The following is a 17,967-nucleotide window of genomic DNA, read 5'->3' on the forward strand; positions in this document are numbered from 1 at the left end:
CAGGTGCTATTTGTGATTTCAGAACAATATTAGTGGGTGACGAGCTGTTAATTGCAACTAAATATCTATCTATCTATCTATCTATCTATCTATCTATCACAGCCGTAGTGTGTGTGTGTGTATATATATATATATATATATATATATATATATATATATATATATATATATATATATGAAAATATAACAAATTTTAGAACCATCAAATATTTTATATTTAATATAATATTAAATATATATTTATATTATGACATTATTTTTTTATAACAAGCACATTTACCTTACACATACAAATATTAAATATTTTATGGTCCTAACATATTAAGCTTATATTCTGACATTAATTTCATAACAAGCATATTTACCTCACAAAATCTCATTATAATAAGGAGTTTGTGTGTAATTCACATAATTCGCAATGATTTAAAAATAAAACTCACTGTAATATATATTTTTTATTTATATATATATATCAGCTCAGATGAAAAACTGTAAAACAAATGCTGACATGTTTTATAAATATTTTACAATTTAAACAATACATATAATTTGTATTATATAATAATAATTGCAATGTAAAAGTATAATATAATTGGAAATCTAATGTCACATTATCACATCAATTTAGCTTAATTCTTGGTAAATTATTTATTTTTATAGAAAATTGTGACTACATAAATATTTCGACATATTCATAGCTTTGGATGCTTTTATTTGAGACATTTCAATGAACAGCCACAAATGCTGAAAATAAATGTTAGCATAAATATGTGTGGTGGTATATTTTAGCTTGGACCCCATGGTTATGCCTTCCTCATCACAAACAATGGGTATATCCTGGCACATCCTGATTTAAGACCACTGGTGAGTCCCTCTGAGTCCTGTTACCGTCTCACTCACTCGAACATTCTTCTAGATAGACCCAAATACTACGAACAGCTGTATACTGTATATTGATTTGTCATCCCTCTTGTTTTTGTAACAGTACAGTGATGGGAAGAAGTTGAAACCCAAGCCTAACTACAACAGTGTGGATCTGTCAGAGGCAGAGTGGGAGGATACCGAGGACAGTGTGAGTTTTCCAAATATATGCCATTACTTTCTGTAAGTATCCTCAGCGAAGTCTTTATAATGTCCTGTCCTGTCCGGTCTGTGCAGTTGAGAACAGCCATGGTGAAGGGAGAGACTGGAACTCTAGCTTTGGATGTGAGAGCAGCTGTGGATAAAGGGGTGAGCATGTCTGCTACTTTTATGTCATAATGTTAAATTACTCCTTCTTTTGGTGAGTCCTGTCAAAAACGTAACAAAAAGAACCATAATTTAACTCATCATTGTGTTTTTCCTCCATGTTCTTTATATGTTTTATAAGATTCACCATTTTAATAAGTGTTACGTAAAGTGATAATGAATTAAATTGAATGTAAATGTTATATTGAGCAATAACCTAAATAGTCTGTATTGTGAAAAGCGCTATATAAATATATTTGACTTGACTTGACTTAATCTGATGTATTTTTCCATTTATCCCCCAGAAAAGGCCTTTGTTCCTCAAAAATGATTATTTCTACACAACCATCAATGAAACTCCATTTAGGTTTGATATGTTTCTCACATTCTCTGAATATTCCCGTCATACTTACTGTACATGAAATAGATTATTGTATAATGCATATTTTAGTAACAACCTTCATATGATGCTTGTTTCTGATGTGGTTTCAGCTTTGGGATGGTGCTTACGAGAGGTCACGGGCAGTACATGGTCTTTGGGAATGTTTCCGTAGAGGAGGGTGAGTTTACAGTATGATTAATATGCATGTGTGTGTTATACTGAGGTGGGAATTGTACACTATCATTCAAAAGTTTGGGGTCAGTAAGATTTTTTTTCTTTGTGACTTTTTTTCAGCAAGGACACATTTAATTGATCAAAATTACAGTAAAGACAATTATAATGTTACAAAATATTTCGATTTCAAATAAACGCTGTAAAAACTTTACATTTATTAAATATTGTTTATATATATTAAATCGTAATAATATTTCACAATATTGCTGTTTTACAGCATTTATAATCAAATAAATGCAGCCTTTGTGAGCATAAGAGACTTCTTTCAAAGACAATAAAAAAATCTTACCAACAGTAAACTATTGAACGGTTAGTGTATGTGTTTTAATTAATTTAAAAATGTATATAATTTTACAGATATTTACATAATAAATATGGAAATATTTAATCTTTGTTTATTCCACTTTTTGATTTTGATAATCATTATTATTATTTTTTTATAATTTATGTTTTGTTTGATGATTTTCTTAGTTTAAAATTGAAAGTTTTGGGACAGGGGTAAACCAACAAAACCTATACCTAAAAGGCATTTTAAAAGTTGTGAATTATAAAAAAAATAACTCTGCCTAAAGTTGAAGAAATTCTATGTGTAAAATGTGAAGAAGTTCTATATGTAATAACACATATTGAAAAGAATTTAGCTGCTACTAATTTCTCTTTCTTTAGGTCTTCATGACCTTCAGCAGCCAGACCTCACTATAGCAGATGAATGGTAAGTAATGTTGAGTTGAAGCAATAATATAAAAACATAACAGGCAGAAATGTATCTCAAAACTTAATGTGTCTTGCTAAGTTGAAGTTGGTTTACCCACTCAGGACGTATTGCGAGACAGATATTGACCCACACCACCGTAAGCTCACTCAGCTCCAGGCTGTGGTCCGATACCTAACTGGGAAAGAGCCTGACTTGGAGTGTGAGTTTTACTCATCTGTCTTTGACCTTATTTTACAATATTTTCAATGCAGATGCTAAATACTCAATGCTTCAAACAGGCCCATATGAAGCTCTACTAATCCCTGTCTTTTGCCTGTTGATTATAATTTGGCTAAGCAGTTATCAAAAATACTATCCTGTATTTCTTAAGTAAATATTTGAATTTTAATAGGTGACGAGATCCTGCTACAGCAAGTTCTTTTCGATGCTGTGGTAACAGCACCACTGGAGGCCTACTGGACAGCGCTAACGCTAACCGGCTCTGGGTAAGAGGCTTTATTTAAGCTGTGTGTATGTTGTGCATTAGGCACCAACACAAAGCCAGACTTTCCTGTATGTCCTATAAAATTCCACTGTCATTTTGGAAGGATTGTTTATAGCCATTCTCCTTTTGCTTTTATCTCCCTATAGGGTTGATGAAGGGGTGGAGTCAGCTTTCCTTGGAACCCGCTCTGGGCTCATGCGTGTGATCAGATATGCAGGAAGTGAGAAACGTGTGGGAAAGTGAGTGAGATATTGTAAAATCAACTCATAAGTAGTATTGAAAAATGTTGTGTTAGTCATTTAAATATTTTTGGCTTTTAGTATGACTACTGTTATCTATAAGCTAGTGTGCTCCAAAACTCGAATTTACAGTCTCTCAATTCCAACAATTTGAATCAATGATTTTGATGACATCACTGCGCTTAAACTTGTCATCAGATTTTCTGTCCAGTCAAATGCTCAATATGGAGATTAGGAGGAGAAATGTTTAGAGATTAGGAGGAAACTGTGGCTTCGTCGAGTTGTGATGTGATATAAACAGAATGCTATTGGCTATTTTTATAAAGGGGAGGAGCTGCTCCATATGCCCCACCCAGTCTTCCGGTTTCACTGGAAATTACATCAACACATTGGACATTGCTGCACATTTTAAGGCATTGGTAGCTGGACCAGCTAAAACAATTTTTAAAGAGTCTGTTGGTTTATTCGTAAAGGTTGCATAGTAATTACAGTCATTACGTTCCTGTGTGTGTATTGCGTGGGCAGATATTGGGTGTTGCGGTAGGTGGTATGCCATGGAACATCAGCATGGAGTTTAACATGTACTCTCATGTAGTGGAAATCATGAGATAAAGAAAAAACATTTATGATACCATTGTCAGATTTTATTTTTCATTTGAAATATGTTATTAAAACAGTATTTTCAAAAAACATCGATTTTGGCCTTTCCCCAAATCTCCTGATACTTTGACCTCACAGGAAGTTCTTGACCCCTGTGGACAAAGAGAACCTCTTCACTGTGGATCACTTTCCAATTTGGTATCGCCTGGCAGTTGAGAACAAACCGGGTCAATTCTTCTTCTATGTCCCACATGATGATATAAACAAAGGTGCTTTAATACTGATTATTCAATTTACTTGTAGAAAAGTCAAAGTTTCCAGAAGGCTGCAGTATCCTATAACAGTCTCCTATGTCCAACAGGCAGGAACACTTTTGTGGCAGTAACATCTGTGACAGTGTCTGAAGGGAAAAGAACGGCTATTCCTGGAGGTAAGATATCTGTCTGCCATAATTTGAATTCTGAAATCTGATTTTACATTGAACATGTACTGATTTAGCATCATTAATTAGTCAAAATTGAGTGACCATATTTGAAGTCTGTTTGGTCGATATTGAATAATTAATTGTTCATGCACATTTCACCTATTTTTTGATTACCTTAATCGCAATCTAATGCTCATTAAATTTAATCTTTAAAAATGCATAACGTAAAAATACGTAATGTAGTGATGTAATTTGTGTCGTCACTTGAATGTAATCACTTTAAAGCATTTAAAATGATTGATTTTAATGTATAATTTTCCATTTATTTTGATTCAGTCATATAGAAGTTTAATAACACGATGCTTATTTAATCATAAATAGAAGCTTATTTACCATAACTATCATAATTATTTACCAGAATTTGAATATCTGTTCTTTAATATATATGTATACTGTACTTGCATATTGAACATAGACAAACACAGTTAAAATAGTCTGTTTCTAAATTTGAGAAAAATATACTATTTAAAATGCTAATTAACATGATCGATAGCAACCATAAGAAATCAAACGACTTGGTTTGTTAGGAAAATTCATTGGAAAAAATAAAACATTACATGAAATCATATGCAACATTGCTTCTAAATTTTGCTTTATTTGAAACCTTTAGTGAGTACCTCTTAAGAATGTTTAGGCCCTGTTTAACCTGGTATTAAGATGCGTTTTGGTCGATCGGATCACAAGTAGACGAAGGAGTAGAGATGCACGGTTGGCGGTTACAGCTGCAGACTCCGCGGATCGGGCGGATGACGTGGCGAAAAAAAATATTTTAATTAAATTCGGGCGGGTGGCGAACGGTCACTAAAGGTTCATATGTGTCGCAGAATTCAGATTCAAAAATTACAAATGTGAACATGTACTGTTGTGCGGTGGAATTTCATTGAATTTCGGAATGAATAGAGTCTGCGTTTCTTTAAAATCATGGCTTTATGATAGGGATGGGACGATAACCGGTTTCACGATAAACCGTGATAAAATGTACTGAAGGTTAGTATTATCGTTTAAAATTTAATTATCATTAAAACCGTGTTTGATTATCGCGATTTTAATAACTCACTGAATCCTGTCGGCCAGTCTGACGCAGGCGCGCAGCATGAAATATTTTTTTTAATTACTATTCGAGAAGGAATGGTGGAAGGCAGTGACCGTGCTCAGGAGATTTTTCAGCCTTTTAAGAGGACCAAATCTGAGGTGTGGTCATATTTGGGGTTTTCCAAAAGTCCTGAGGGAAACTTGATCGAGGATGGTCACCCTGTCTGCCGAACAAAAAGTCACTGCAATAGAAACACTTCAAATCTGCCGAGTCGTCTTGTGTGATCATCACCCGAACGCAAGGCAAGTTAACTTTGACCTTAATACCAAAACTACGTCTGGGAAACAATTGGGCAAGAAATGTTGTTTTGAGTTGAAACATTTTTTGTCACTCACTTGAAATAGACGCGAAGCTCTTCCGCGAAGAAAAGTTCGTAGCAAGTGGATTTGAGCCAAAGACGAACGAACAACTTCAAACAAGACTATTATTAAGAGTGATATTTTAAGGGATATTAAAGTATAGATACATCACGTATTAAACCGATTTTATTTTTACCACATAATTACGGGGACATATTGAATTGATAATGAGATTAGCTAATGTTTTAAATCTTACCTGTTTATGAATTCATTTTGTAAAACAATCGTCCAGAGTCCAGACAAGATATATCACACCGATATTATCAAACTCTGTAAGCAATAAATCAACTCTGATTTCATTTTTGCAATACAATCAAAAACTGGAGACGCAAGACGGCAAGTTGTATTTGAATGAAACAAGAGCGTGCGTCCGTTGTGATATGTATGTGCGCTGTGTAATAATGTGTTGCTATTGACGACCGGCATTATAAAGAAGCAAATGCCATAGAATAGAATCTTGCTTAAAAAACTGCATAGAGAGGCTTGTTTTATTTGTTGTTTGTTGATTTTCAAATATAAAACTTGTTGAAATGTTTTCAGTGTGAGCATCAGTTCTTTTTGAGAACTTTCATAAATTTTTAACAAAACCGTGATAATATTGATAATCACGATTATTTTGGACACTATAATCGTGATATGAAATTTTCATACCGTCCCATCCCTACTTTATGATCTGATCAACAGAAACGCATCTTAATACCAGGTGTAATCATTAGTTTTATATATTTTGTCTTTAATTAGTATGAGCTATAAATGCTCCTGAGCTATTGGATCGTTTGCCCTCTCCTTCCCAAACTAAACATTTATAGATCTATGTTCATCAATGATTAAAAAAAGCACCAATATAAACCCCATATGAGTTCATTACGTGCTTTAAACACACACTTCTGGAGGGAATGCCATCCACTCTACGCACTCTGTGGCTTCTGCTCCCTTTCCGATAGTCGGCATCAGATCCTCTTTGTCATCCTGCTCTGGTTCCTTGTCCTCCATCAGTGGCTGTTGCTGCTGGCTGTTCCCATGCGTCAGCTGCTGATGTTCATTAGCGACCAGCGTCGCGTAGATGCAGCCGTAGGTGGCCGTTACCACCATCAGCACACACACCACTCCGCACACCACCCCAGCTACCACCACTGTGGCCGTCGCCCGCCTCACACTCACAGGGCGATAACGCTGGCGGATGCAGTCTCCTGCTGGCCCGGCTGGGACCTGGTGACCCTCGGCAGCAGATGGGTTCCTGGTCTCGAGATAGAGCGGGTAACAGTGTCTGAACATCTCCATAGGAATACTGCGAAGATCCTTACCATGCAAATTAGAAGGGAAAGAGCAGTTGGCGGAATCTACATGGCCACCTATGGAATGACAAAAAAAAGATAGAATTGAGAAAATACAATTAAATTGAATAAAATATTAAAATATAACATATTCATGTTTTAAATGCATTTTAAACATGTTAAAAGTGTTTGTCTATGTTAAATATTTATGTGCAGTGTCTTTCAATTTATTGATTTATAGGTTTTATGAAATATATGAAACTTAGGACTAATAGTAAGCTAGTACTAGTAAGCTGATAAATATTTTCATGCTTATTTTAACTAATAAGTGCCTAATAATTTAGACTATTAACTTAATTTAGACTATCAAGTCTAAATACTAAAAAAAAATACTAATTTATTTAATAATCATTTATAATTTGTGTACACACATACTAATAAATGGCCAAATAATAAAATCTATATTATTTTGTTAATAACTTAAAAATAAACAGTAAAAAAAAACCAGTTTTAAATGCAATAAGAGAAACAATATAAAATTTGATTCCCTAAAGATAACATTTAACAGTTATCAAAGTTTTTAAAAATGAACTTAAGTCTGCATGAAAAAAAATATATATATGCCCTTTACCGATATAATTATGAATGTTTTATCTATGCATATGTTTTGCTTTTATAATTTGTTTTTTACCTCATAATGCCATAACTCGATCATCTGGTGAAAACAACCCTTCTCTCTCGTGATGTATGCCGGATTTCTCCAATCATTTAGTCTGCTTAAACTCCGCCCCTTTCTTAATACCAACTGTGTAGAACATAGAATCTTGCCCCGTTTATTTATTTATATTTCTGTTCTTTTTCGATTATCCGTTTTACTCTGATATATTACAATAAGGAACAAATAATCTGCTGCTACCTGTGCTTGTAACAGTACCTGCTACCTGTAACCGATATGGTACCAAAATATTGTGCATCACTAATTTCCAGCAGTGATAAATGACCTCACTCACCTGTATACATGATCCATTCCAGCCAGTGCTTGAGTGGGATCAAGTTGCAGTTGCAGTTCCAGGGGTTTCCGTCGAGCAGAAGGTGCTGTAGAGCAGTCGCTGGCTCAAGTGTGGTCCGCTGCAGGGTTCTCAGCTTGTTGCCTACAAGCGAGAGCCACACTAGGTTCTGGAGCCCATCCAGTAGGTGTGTGGGCATGAAGATGAGACTGTTTAAGGAAAGATCCAGGCGCCTAAGCTCAGTCAGGCCTTTGAACTGGTCTGGGTTCAGTTCCTTTAACCTGTTGTCTCTTAGAACGAGCTCCGTTAGGCTGCCGAGATCAGAGAACAGATTGACGGGTAGCCTCACAAGGACGTTTTCAGAGAGATCCAGGAACTCCAGGTTGTTCAGCTGGGAGAAGCTAGAAGGGGAGACTGTAGAGAGAAGGTTTCTGGAGAGGTCTAGATGTAGCAGGCCACTGAAATTGGAAAAAGATCCAGGGTTGATGGTGGAGAGAAGGTTTCTGGAGAGGTCTAGATATATCAGGATGCTGAGATTGGAAAAGCTCCCTTGTTCCACAATGGTGAAGTTGTTTTTTGAGAGGTTGAGGTAGCTTGTGTTGAAGGGAAGCTGGTCCAGGATGGAGTTCAAGGAAGCCGGTCGGTTAAGGTCACTGCAGTCTGTTTGGTTCACATTGCAGGAACAGACTGATGGACAACTTGTTGATGTTCCACACAGGCTCAGAAGGGTCATCAAACTCGAGGAAACTACAAGAAAATGGAGAGGGTTGGGAAATTGTAAGAGTTGAAAAGATTGAGAATACTTATAATAAGTTGAGGGTCTTACTTATAATGTTCATCCTGGCCAAATGCTGTTGTAACAGTTCCTCAGCAAACAGGAGCATTTACTAGTCTACACCAAATGAATGCCATGATGAATCCACCTGGAAATCTCCTGGAATTGAGATGATAATGGGAACAAATACCCTTAGAAGAAGATATTTTAGGAGGATAGGTCATATGGTGCACGCACAGCTGGTACAGATTAATTTATGATGGTACTAATAAGCTGACTAAAATTAAAATGTAAAATGAATGCCCTGTGAAGGATGAAAATGAGTCGGACCTAAAATGGATTTGAGTCTTCGGGAGGAAAAAAAAAGATTGAAAGAGTGTACTTTGTATAAAAGCTGCCTGGAGGCCCATTACTTTTTCTAAGAGCATAAAGCCTAGTGAAAAACTAGATGCATTTGAGGTCCTTTTTGCCCATCACATTTGCTGCATTAAACTTTCACGGATTAAACTGTCCACACCATTAGATAATAATCAGAGCTGTGAACGACATCCACTTTATCAGTGAAAAGAGGATCAAATAGTGTATGCTGGAATGTCCACTTCTTGTAATGCATAACACTGTATGCAATCTGTCAAAAATACAATTATATTTTTAATATCTGATTAAACCGGGTCATACAAAAGAAAAGGTTGTAAGAAAAAAAGCCTAACTAATGTATGAACTATGGTTTGAACTTAAGTTATAAAAGCATTTATTCTGTGCAACAAAGTGAATGAGCACAAACAACGACCATTGCTTATTTAAACAAATCAATGAGAATTGATTATGATTGCACTTACACTAAAAGTAAATCAGACCAGAAACATACCTTTCTGTTGTGCTCATCATCTATAGGTCTTCATAATCGTCCCTATCAAGGCAGAGTGAGCAAATCAACAGAAAATGAAAAATAAAAAAAACAAGAGGAACGTACAGTTGTTCCTCACAGCTTGCAATGCCCAGTGTGTGTATGAGCGTGGGTCACATCAGTTAGTAGGACTAACATTAGAACAGTCTGTGCCGGAGAGAGAGAGATAGATGGACTGAGGAGGGGGCAAAAGAGAAAAAAAAACATCAGCTGATACAGCTTAGAAATGGGAGCCTGTTCATTTTTTTCAGGACTCTTTTCCCGTAGCTTATGATGTTGCACATATGAGGATTAATCATGTGATATAGAGCATAAACAAATGTTTTCCTGGAAAACATGAAGACAGGGTTCTTGCGTGCATGAAAAGCCTGTAAATATCTGGGCATTATCTGCACTGGAAAAATCATGGAAATGAATAAAATGTTATAATATTTAGGGAAATTGCTTAATTGTCTTGTTATGATCAGCTCTAAAATATTTAATTGACTAGAAATTATGAATGCAACCTCTTTAAAATGATTTTTTTGAATCCTGGAAATTCTGTTAAAAATATTGTAAATATTTGTGGAGTTTTTAAAATCCGATATGAATGCAATATCTGTAAAATACCTCATCTATTCATACTGAATGTTTCTTTGATTTTTTTTTTATTTTTATTTTTTTCCTCCTTGTACTAGCTATTGGAATGCAAGCATCCATGGACCTGCTGGAAAGAGTGTTCTTTTCAATTGCCAAACAAGTGAGTTTGACCTCAAAAATATTGTTAACATTTTTTTACATTAGTTAAGTACATTAGTTAACCTGAACTAACAGTAAAACAGTTTACAAATATGATTTTTTTTTATTTGATAGAAAAATACAAACATATTCATATTATAAATACATAGAGGTGTGAATTTGCTGTGTAACATCTAGAAATATGAGATGTTGTTGTTCTGAAGGTCTTTGGTTAATGGTGTGTATCAGTTCCTGTCCGCCTTACCCTGACGAATGAGCAAATAGTGTTTGTCACTGGAGGTTTCGAAGCGTACATGTACATGCTCACGTCTGCAGGCCTCCGAGGGATTTATCAAGATGCTTGCTACTTAGCAAACACTCTTTATCTAATGCGACTTGCCACATGCCTTATTGTCCCTTCTGGGGTTTAAACCTAGGACCTTTCAATCGCCATCCCCATTTCACCCAAGGGCTCTTTTCTTGTCCTTTGTAATCTGGAGGAACACAAACAACTATCTGAATCACCTAACATTTTCCTTCTTATTTTTTTCTTCCCTTATTTCCTGTCAGCCAAACAACACAGATGTAAGTATTGCATTGTTGTCTTCACTTGATTTTTACATTAAAAGAAGCCAAAATGCACTTATAAAGTACATTACACTAATATGGTACACTTTGGTGTCCTATTACTTTTTAACAGCATTAGATGCACAAATTTGTACATGCTTTTTTAATGAGACTGTTTTAGAACATAAAATTGAGATAATATGAAAAGCAGCTTGCACTGCAGAAATATTGTAAGTAACTTGGTTGCCTTAATTTTGAGTTCATTGAAAAAAAATGTGAGTTAATACAATTAAGGAGATTGGTTTAATAAACAAACTGAACCACATTAATTATCTAAGTGTTTATTTTTATTTTTATTTTTTTATTTGTGAGATCTGTTCAAATCATGAACAGATTTTTTAAAGTGTAGTTTTGCACCTCAAAGGTCCATATCCCCCATAAAATGGGATTTTGGTCTGTCAGAGGTCCAATATCCAACAATTAAAATGGAAATAATTAAAAAAGTTATTTTAACAATCTGTTTAACAAACATTTGTTGTCAAATTATCATTTTTTTAGATGAGATCATTAAAGTAACAGTAGTTAAAACGTACTTCTCAATTTTTATTGTTGCACTCATAATTGTTAACTGTATTTATTAAGTTTAACCTTCAATCATGTTATCATTTGAAAAATGATCGAACAAATATATTTCTTTAACTTATGGGATATATAAGTTTGCCAATCAACTTCTCTTAGGCTAAACTTGCAACCGTCACCAATTCTTTTTTGACTTGATAAATACTTGATATATTGTATCTATTTCATTTCAATATGATTTGATATTATTACTATTAAAGACCACAAATTGAGACATGCACCAAGTTTGGGTATGGTTGCAAAATTAGCTTTTTGTATAAAACCTATTTTTGACCCCCTAAAGACAATCAAAATTTGCTGAAGGTTTAAAACCATTTTTTGACAAAAACAAAAAACTGTATACCCTATTCATGTAAAGGACCATAATGTAATCTCTACACAAGTAACAGTAATTTCACCAATGTAGTATTTTCTAAATATAATGTATCCAATAAAATGTTCTTGTCCATTTACAAAAGCCCTTGCGGTTGTCTTCTTACTCTTTGCAGTGCAGCGATGTGGAGGGTATATGTCCTCTCAGCTGTGAGAGCATCGTGAGTGAAGCTGATTGGCTTTTCTTTGTGTCATCTTTGGTCCTGACCCAAATGGCACACTTCATATGCACTTACAGTCTTGTGGACTTACAGTGGCCGCCGCACACACATGTCCACAAGTCCGTAGGGTGTCTCTTTTGTTATTTGTGGCCGATATGCACCCTAGATTTGCACTTTTGTTGAGCCCACACTAAAGCGAGCGCGTCTGCAGACTTACCTCACGAAAGGTTGGCAGACCGTGAGGGTTTAGGGTGCCGTTTGGGACAGGGCCTTTATGCAATCTGTAATTCATTGTTCTGAATCAGTTCATTTACACTTACCTCAAGGGCATCCAAGATGTAGGTGTCTTTGTTTCCACAATATTTTCAATTTTTATATTTTTAGGTCAAACCGTTGTTATCTGTCCGTCATATAATGAATGTATGGGGGTAAAACGATATAAATACTGTTGATTTTCTCACACAAACCGCTCGTTTCTCGTCTTAGGCCATCAATGTGTACTTACATTTACGAGTCATTAAATCATGTTTGAGGAAGACCCCATAGACCTCCATTATATGACTGAAAGACACGAACGGTTTGACCTAAAAATATCAAAATTGAAAATACTGCGGAAACTAAGACACCTACATATTGGATGCCCTTGACCTTGAGGTAAGCTAAAACATATAAAAAATTAATTTCAAAGTGAACTATCACTTTAAGCGCAGTGAAATTGTCAGTTCTAATCCAACTGTGTTTTTCACAGGATATCAATTGTTACCTTGTTGACAATAATGGCTTCATATTGGTCTCAAAAGACAGAGATGATGTGAGTATATAAAATCAGTCTTTAAGTAAAATAAAATGTAAAAAAAAATATAAAAAATCCCACTAATTATTATGACAAAATTGGGCTAAAACATGCTAGTTGTCACACTTTTTTACTATATATAATACTGAATATTTCTTAGCTTAGATCTATTTTTGAAAGTTAATTTCTGCATAGACGGATAGCTTGAAATATTTATTTAAAAGCTGTGGAACATTTCCATCATTATTACTCATTCATACAACCATTCGTTTGCTTTTGGTTTTGAGAAATGCATTGGCATGGTGAGCTGAGCCTTTCCCTGAGAATAGAAGCAGAAGATGGAAGATGGTTATCTGGTTTTTGTGGCGGTTCTAGCTGCACGTTTCCTTTCCCAGGGGGTTAGATGTGAAGGGCAGGTGATGGGGTAGGCGGATCCTCTCCCTCGAGGACTCGATAATGTACCACAAGCTTGTCCTTAGAGCAAACAGATGGGGTCCCAAATGAAACATTGATTGAAAGAATGAGAATTGACTTAGCCTGCAGGGTAAAATTGGAATAGTTGAAAAATGTTGCCATATATTTCATTATATTTTTTGGCCTTTTATTTAGAGTGACATCATATATGCAACTGAATATTATGCTTGTTAGTCGTAGTAGTGCATTGTGTGACAAAAGAATCCTTTCAAAGTCTGCGTGAAATAGAAGGTGTTATAGTCTTTTCTTTCTATTACCTTTGAACTATGCTTCCAACAGCGTCTCTAGGAACATTTCATGCCCCCGCTATCTATTTGTATCTTGTTCCTTGTTTGTGAAGGGCGATGATTGATACCTTCTCTTAACTTTTTGGAACATTCTTTTGACTTCGCCATATTTGTAACATGTGACACTCACCTAGCTAGCTCAGATATTTCATGTGTTCTAGCTCAAGCAAACCTGGTGCAACTAATGAAGCTCTTGATTATTTGCATCAGGTGTGCTAACTGTCACCCCCCCTTTTTTTAATAGACATGAAAATGCACATTTCGAACTTAAATGGTTGTAATTCAAGAATGCTTTGGAATATAGACATATGATTGGTCTTGTTTTAAAGAAGACATTTGGCAGATTTTTGTAGAAGTGAAATAAATTAAGAAAGTGAAACAGAAAAAAAGTTATAGAAGTTTGAGTTTATGGAAATGTACAATGTAAAAATATTAATTATTCATATTTTACATAAAATATATATTTTCAAAACCTGGGCTACTCTAAAATGGCAGAAAGATCAAAGCCAAAAATCTGAACAAGTTGTGTTTCAAATTTTAGGTTGATATCTCAAAAAATGAGCTTTCAGTAAGATTTTGTTTGAGCGCAGTACCAAACTTTTTCACTAGGGCACAATCAGACTCCATTACTGCCCATATAAGGGCGCCTGCATTTCCATTCGTGTTTTGAGTGATATGAACCATTATTTTCACAATTTTCATACAATTTCTGAAGTAGAGATCCTATTCAGAAGTAGCATGGGAAGTTTGGCAGATTTTGATATGAATTGAACCTCTAACAAACACATACAAAGAACACGCATGTAAGTCATAGCTTGCTGCCACATCACAAATGGTGAATTTATTATTTTTTTCTTGATATTTCAAACTTTTTAGACCTTTTTTTTCCAAAATAATTGAATGGATTCTATCTTTTGAACTTTTGGCATGAAAACAAACTGAGGTATCTACCATTTTTTCATAATAACTTGTTTTATATTGATAAATTATGGCTCCTCTGTAATATATTTAAAAAATCAGTCACCAAATATGGAAACTAGAGATTGTAAGCTTTCAAATGATATATAGTTTGTCAATATTATTTAAGGTATTTACTAAGATATTATTGTTTTAAAAATATAGTGGCAAACGTCCCACCTGTGGGACGGTGACAGTTAAGTGGTTAAGACAAGATCCGTTTTGCAGATTTGTGCTTTGGGGTGGAATCATTTTAAGACTGCAGAAGTCATTAAAAGTTGCATTTTCAGTTAAATTCGGGGGAAACCACATGTGTTGTGCTGAGCTGTGAATTTGACTGACACAGTGGGGGAAGAGGACCTCTAGTGGTGAACCAGGGAAAAACAAACCCATACTGTAACAAGCGCGTTTTGGAAATATCACGCTATTTACCAATTGCTAAGTTTTAGTTTCAACACACTACTAGTGCAACTCAACCAGGCCCACCCTCTTTTTTTGGGGATGTCTTTGGCAGGAATTACTTAAAAAAGGTATATTTTGGCATGTCCTTTTCTGGAAGAAAACTCAAGCCTACAATTGAAAAATATTATAGTGCATTGTTAATGTAAATTATTAATGTTCGAATTTGTGTTGAATTAGTTATTAGATTGACGGTTTTGGTTTCATACCATTTAAATGTAAATGCTGTGTATTTTGTTGCATATCCATCTCTATATGATGACAATGGTCTCATACCATAACTGCAGCTGTAAAATTTGTAACAACACGTTACGTGCACTGCAGCTATGTGAGCAGTAGCCTGGAGATTAATGCTTATGGAATCTAATCCCAGATTGCCGTGGGTCAAGTAGGGCAGTTTCAGGCATCTGCTTGCACATCTGGATCACTGCACATCAGTCTGTGTGTGAGTGTGTAGGTGTGTGTGTCTATTCATCTTGGGAATGGTTAGATTCATATTGTGTTATACTGTTTATTAAACCCCTGAAGGGATCATAAGTAATTCCTCATTCTGTCTTGTAGTCTCTGTGTATGTTAATAATATATTTGATTTCTGTATTTCTTTTCACACAGGTTGGTAAATTCTTCGGGGAAATAGATGGATCTGTTATGGCCCAGTTACTAAAATCTGGCTTGTACAAAAGGTAACTGGATGCTTCACATACCATTTCATGAAAGAAATTAAGGTTTTTATTCAGCAAGGATGCATCAAAAGTGACAGCCATTTTAGATTAGGGTCTAATTCTCAATATTAACAAACTATTACCTATGACTTTTGCCTCTATAAACTTCTAATTACTGTTATCAATAGTAAGATTGTTAGTTAAGTGATGTAGAATAAGCCATTAATATGTGCTTTATAAAAACTAATGTTAATAAACAGCCAATATCCTAGTAATATGCATGATAATAAGAAACTAGTTAATTGTGAGAATTGGACTCCAAACTAAAGTATTACTAAAATATCTACTTCAAATGAATTCTGTTATTTTGAAGCTACACCTATATGTGAAAGAATCCTGAAAAAGTATTAGTTTTCACGAAAATATTAAGAAGCAAAAGCAAAATGTTTTCAACATTTATATTAATAAATGCTTCATGAGTAGCAAATCAGCATATTAGAATGATTTTTGAAGGATCATTTTAAATTATTATGATATTTCACAATATTACTGTTTTCACTGTATTTTTGATTAAAGACATGCAGACATTTTTTATTTATTAATTTTTATTATTATTTTTTACAAAAAATTGTGACTGAAGTGAACATTTCTGAGAGATTATGTGGGAAAATGGACTAAAATCATCACAATATTCACAGTGTTGCTTAATTTTAGATCCCAAGTAAAATGTATTGCTGATTTAATATAATAAAACATAATATAACTTGGTGACTAATTTCTTTAAAGTTTGATGGGACTTTTGGAAATCTGCTCTCTTATATTGTCCTATAGGGTGACTCTGTATGACTACCAGGCCATGTGTAAGACCGCCCATCATCACACTAGTGCAGCTCGACCACTGCTCAGCGTATGTACACCTTAGCGTCTATTAGAGAGAAACATCTTTATAATGTAGGCTTTATTGAGCTGACACTCCACCTCTGTTCACCTCACAGCCTTTCTATGGTCTGCTGGCGTTGATAAAGTGGTTCTTCTCACATTTCATGATGTAAGTGCTGTTTGAGGTTGTGCCACTAGAAGGAACATGAGCTAATTTAATTTATTTAAAATGTAATTTGATTTGCCAGTAAAAATGAATCCTCATATCTAAACTTTCAGGTTTCTGTTGGAGTTCAACATCTGCGGACTTTGGCATAACGACTATGTAGTGGACGGTAAGTTAAAAAGTTATTTTACAGTCCTGTTTCTCATACTTATTTTAGTAATGACACTAACTGGATAATAACTAGGTACTAACCATTAACATACTCCTAAACTCAGTCGTTTTGTGGGTAAGTACATTGGAAGTACACATACTGTAAAATAAAGTGCAACCACAGTTATGAAGGATGTAACAGTAAAACTGGTGAAATTGGGATCCCAGTATAATCAATAAACGACTTGCGTCGTGTCATGATGTGCTTGTAGTTCACAGACACTTCAAAAATCCTCAAACATATAAACATCATCTCCATATTCCCGTATCATTTAATGTCATCGTATGTAGTGTCTGTCATTCTCCATTTCTATTGTTGTTCATCCCTTTGCTGTAATTGTTTCTCAATGACGCTGTGCAGCTAAAGCTGGGTTTCATGCAAGTAAGTGTGCTGTGTACATGAGCATATGTCCTTCATCTAGTTTGAGCCTTTCTATAGCCAAGATTGGCTTAGAATGCCAACTTTGATCCTGAGATTGCAATTTGTGAGTAATGAAACGCCTTAGTCATCTGTAATGCTCTTAGTTTAGATCTAGGTTTTCTAGACAAAATACAAGTAGGAAGATTGTCTGAAAGTTTAGGAGATCCTGATTTATTTTGTGAGAATGGGGAAGTAAGCATTTCAAATAGTTCATCCAACCAGAGGTTTTCAAACTTTTCAATGCCAACATCCACCAAATATCATGTGTATATGTGTGTGTGTGTATATATATATATATATATATATATATATATATATATATATGAAATTGGAATTTGTATAATTTTTTTGTTTTTATTTACATGATTTCATGAAATGAATTAGTTATATATATATATATATATATATATATATATATATATA

At 34.7% G+C, this 17,967-nt stretch overlaps 2 protein-coding genes across 2 annotated transcripts in view; one reads left to right on the top strand and one right to left on the bottom strand.

Annotated features, from left to right (window-relative positions):
• The window catches only part of cacna2d4b (calcium voltage-gated channel auxiliary subunit alpha2delta 4b), a 32,586-nt gene that overhangs the window by 12,499 nt on the left and 2,120 nt on the right, over window positions 1-17,967 (top strand). The window contains exons 17-35 of the mRNA XM_089127410.1: window positions 790-864; window positions 986-1,072; window positions 1,159-1,230; window positions 1,533-1,594; window positions 1,720-1,787; window positions 2,510-2,555; window positions 2,660-2,757; window positions 2,950-3,043; window positions 3,189-3,281; window positions 4,020-4,150; window positions 4,243-4,311; window positions 10,458-10,519; window positions 11,068-11,082; window positions 12,192-12,236; window positions 12,985-13,047; window positions 15,819-15,889; window positions 16,700-16,775; window positions 16,864-16,916; window positions 17,027-17,082. Coding sequence (XP_088983536.1) covers window positions 790-864; window positions 986-1,072; window positions 1,159-1,230; window positions 1,533-1,594; window positions 1,720-1,787; window positions 2,510-2,555; window positions 2,660-2,757; window positions 2,950-3,043; window positions 3,189-3,281; window positions 4,020-4,150; window positions 4,243-4,311; window positions 10,458-10,519; window positions 11,068-11,082; window positions 12,192-12,236; window positions 12,985-13,047; window positions 15,819-15,889; window positions 16,700-16,775; window positions 16,864-16,916; window positions 17,027-17,082 — 1,336 coding nt within the window. The remainder of the gene's footprint in view (window positions 1-789; window positions 865-985; window positions 1,073-1,158; window positions 1,231-1,532; window positions 1,595-1,719; window positions 1,788-2,509; window positions 2,556-2,659; window positions 2,758-2,949; window positions 3,044-3,188; window positions 3,282-4,019; window positions 4,151-4,242; window positions 4,312-10,457; window positions 10,520-11,067; window positions 11,083-12,191; window positions 12,237-12,984; window positions 13,048-15,818; window positions 15,890-16,699; window positions 16,776-16,863; window positions 16,917-17,026; window positions 17,083-17,967) is intronic.
• On the bottom strand, window positions 5,590-9,102 carry lrtm2b (leucine rich repeat transmembrane protein 2b). The gene is made up of 3 exons (XM_039646909.2): window positions 8,925-9,102; window positions 8,102-8,845; window positions 5,590-7,169 (listed from the first exon to the last, which is right to left on the bottom strand). Exons 1-3 carry the CDS (start codon window positions 8,980-8,982, stop codon window positions 6,691-6,693), a joined length of 1,281 nt encoding a protein of 426 aa, XP_039502843.2. The 5' UTR covers window positions 8,983-9,102; the 3' UTR covers window positions 5,590-6,690.

Source organism: Pimephales promelas, chromosome 25, assembly GCF_988280905.1.
Source record: "Pimephales promelas chromosome 25, fPimPro1.hap1.1, whole genome shotgun sequence".
NCBI lineage: Eukaryota > Metazoa > Chordata > Actinopteri > Cypriniformes > Leuciscidae > Pimephales > Pimephales promelas.

Bases quoted from the DNA above. Each gene is read 5' to 3' on its own strand.
- lrtm2b (XM_039646909.2), bottom strand. From the start codon at position 8,982: ATGCTCCTGTTTGCTGAGGAACTGTTACAACAGCATTTGGCCAGGATG. The intron at 8,846-8,924 runs GTAAGACCCTCA...ATTTTCTTGTAG, and splicing joins GGCCAGGATGAACATTATAA to TTTCCTCGAGTTTGATGACC. The intron at 7,170-8,101 runs GTGAGTGAGGTC...GTCATTCCATAG, and splicing joins GGAATGGATCATGTATACAG to GTGGCCATGTAGATTCCGCC.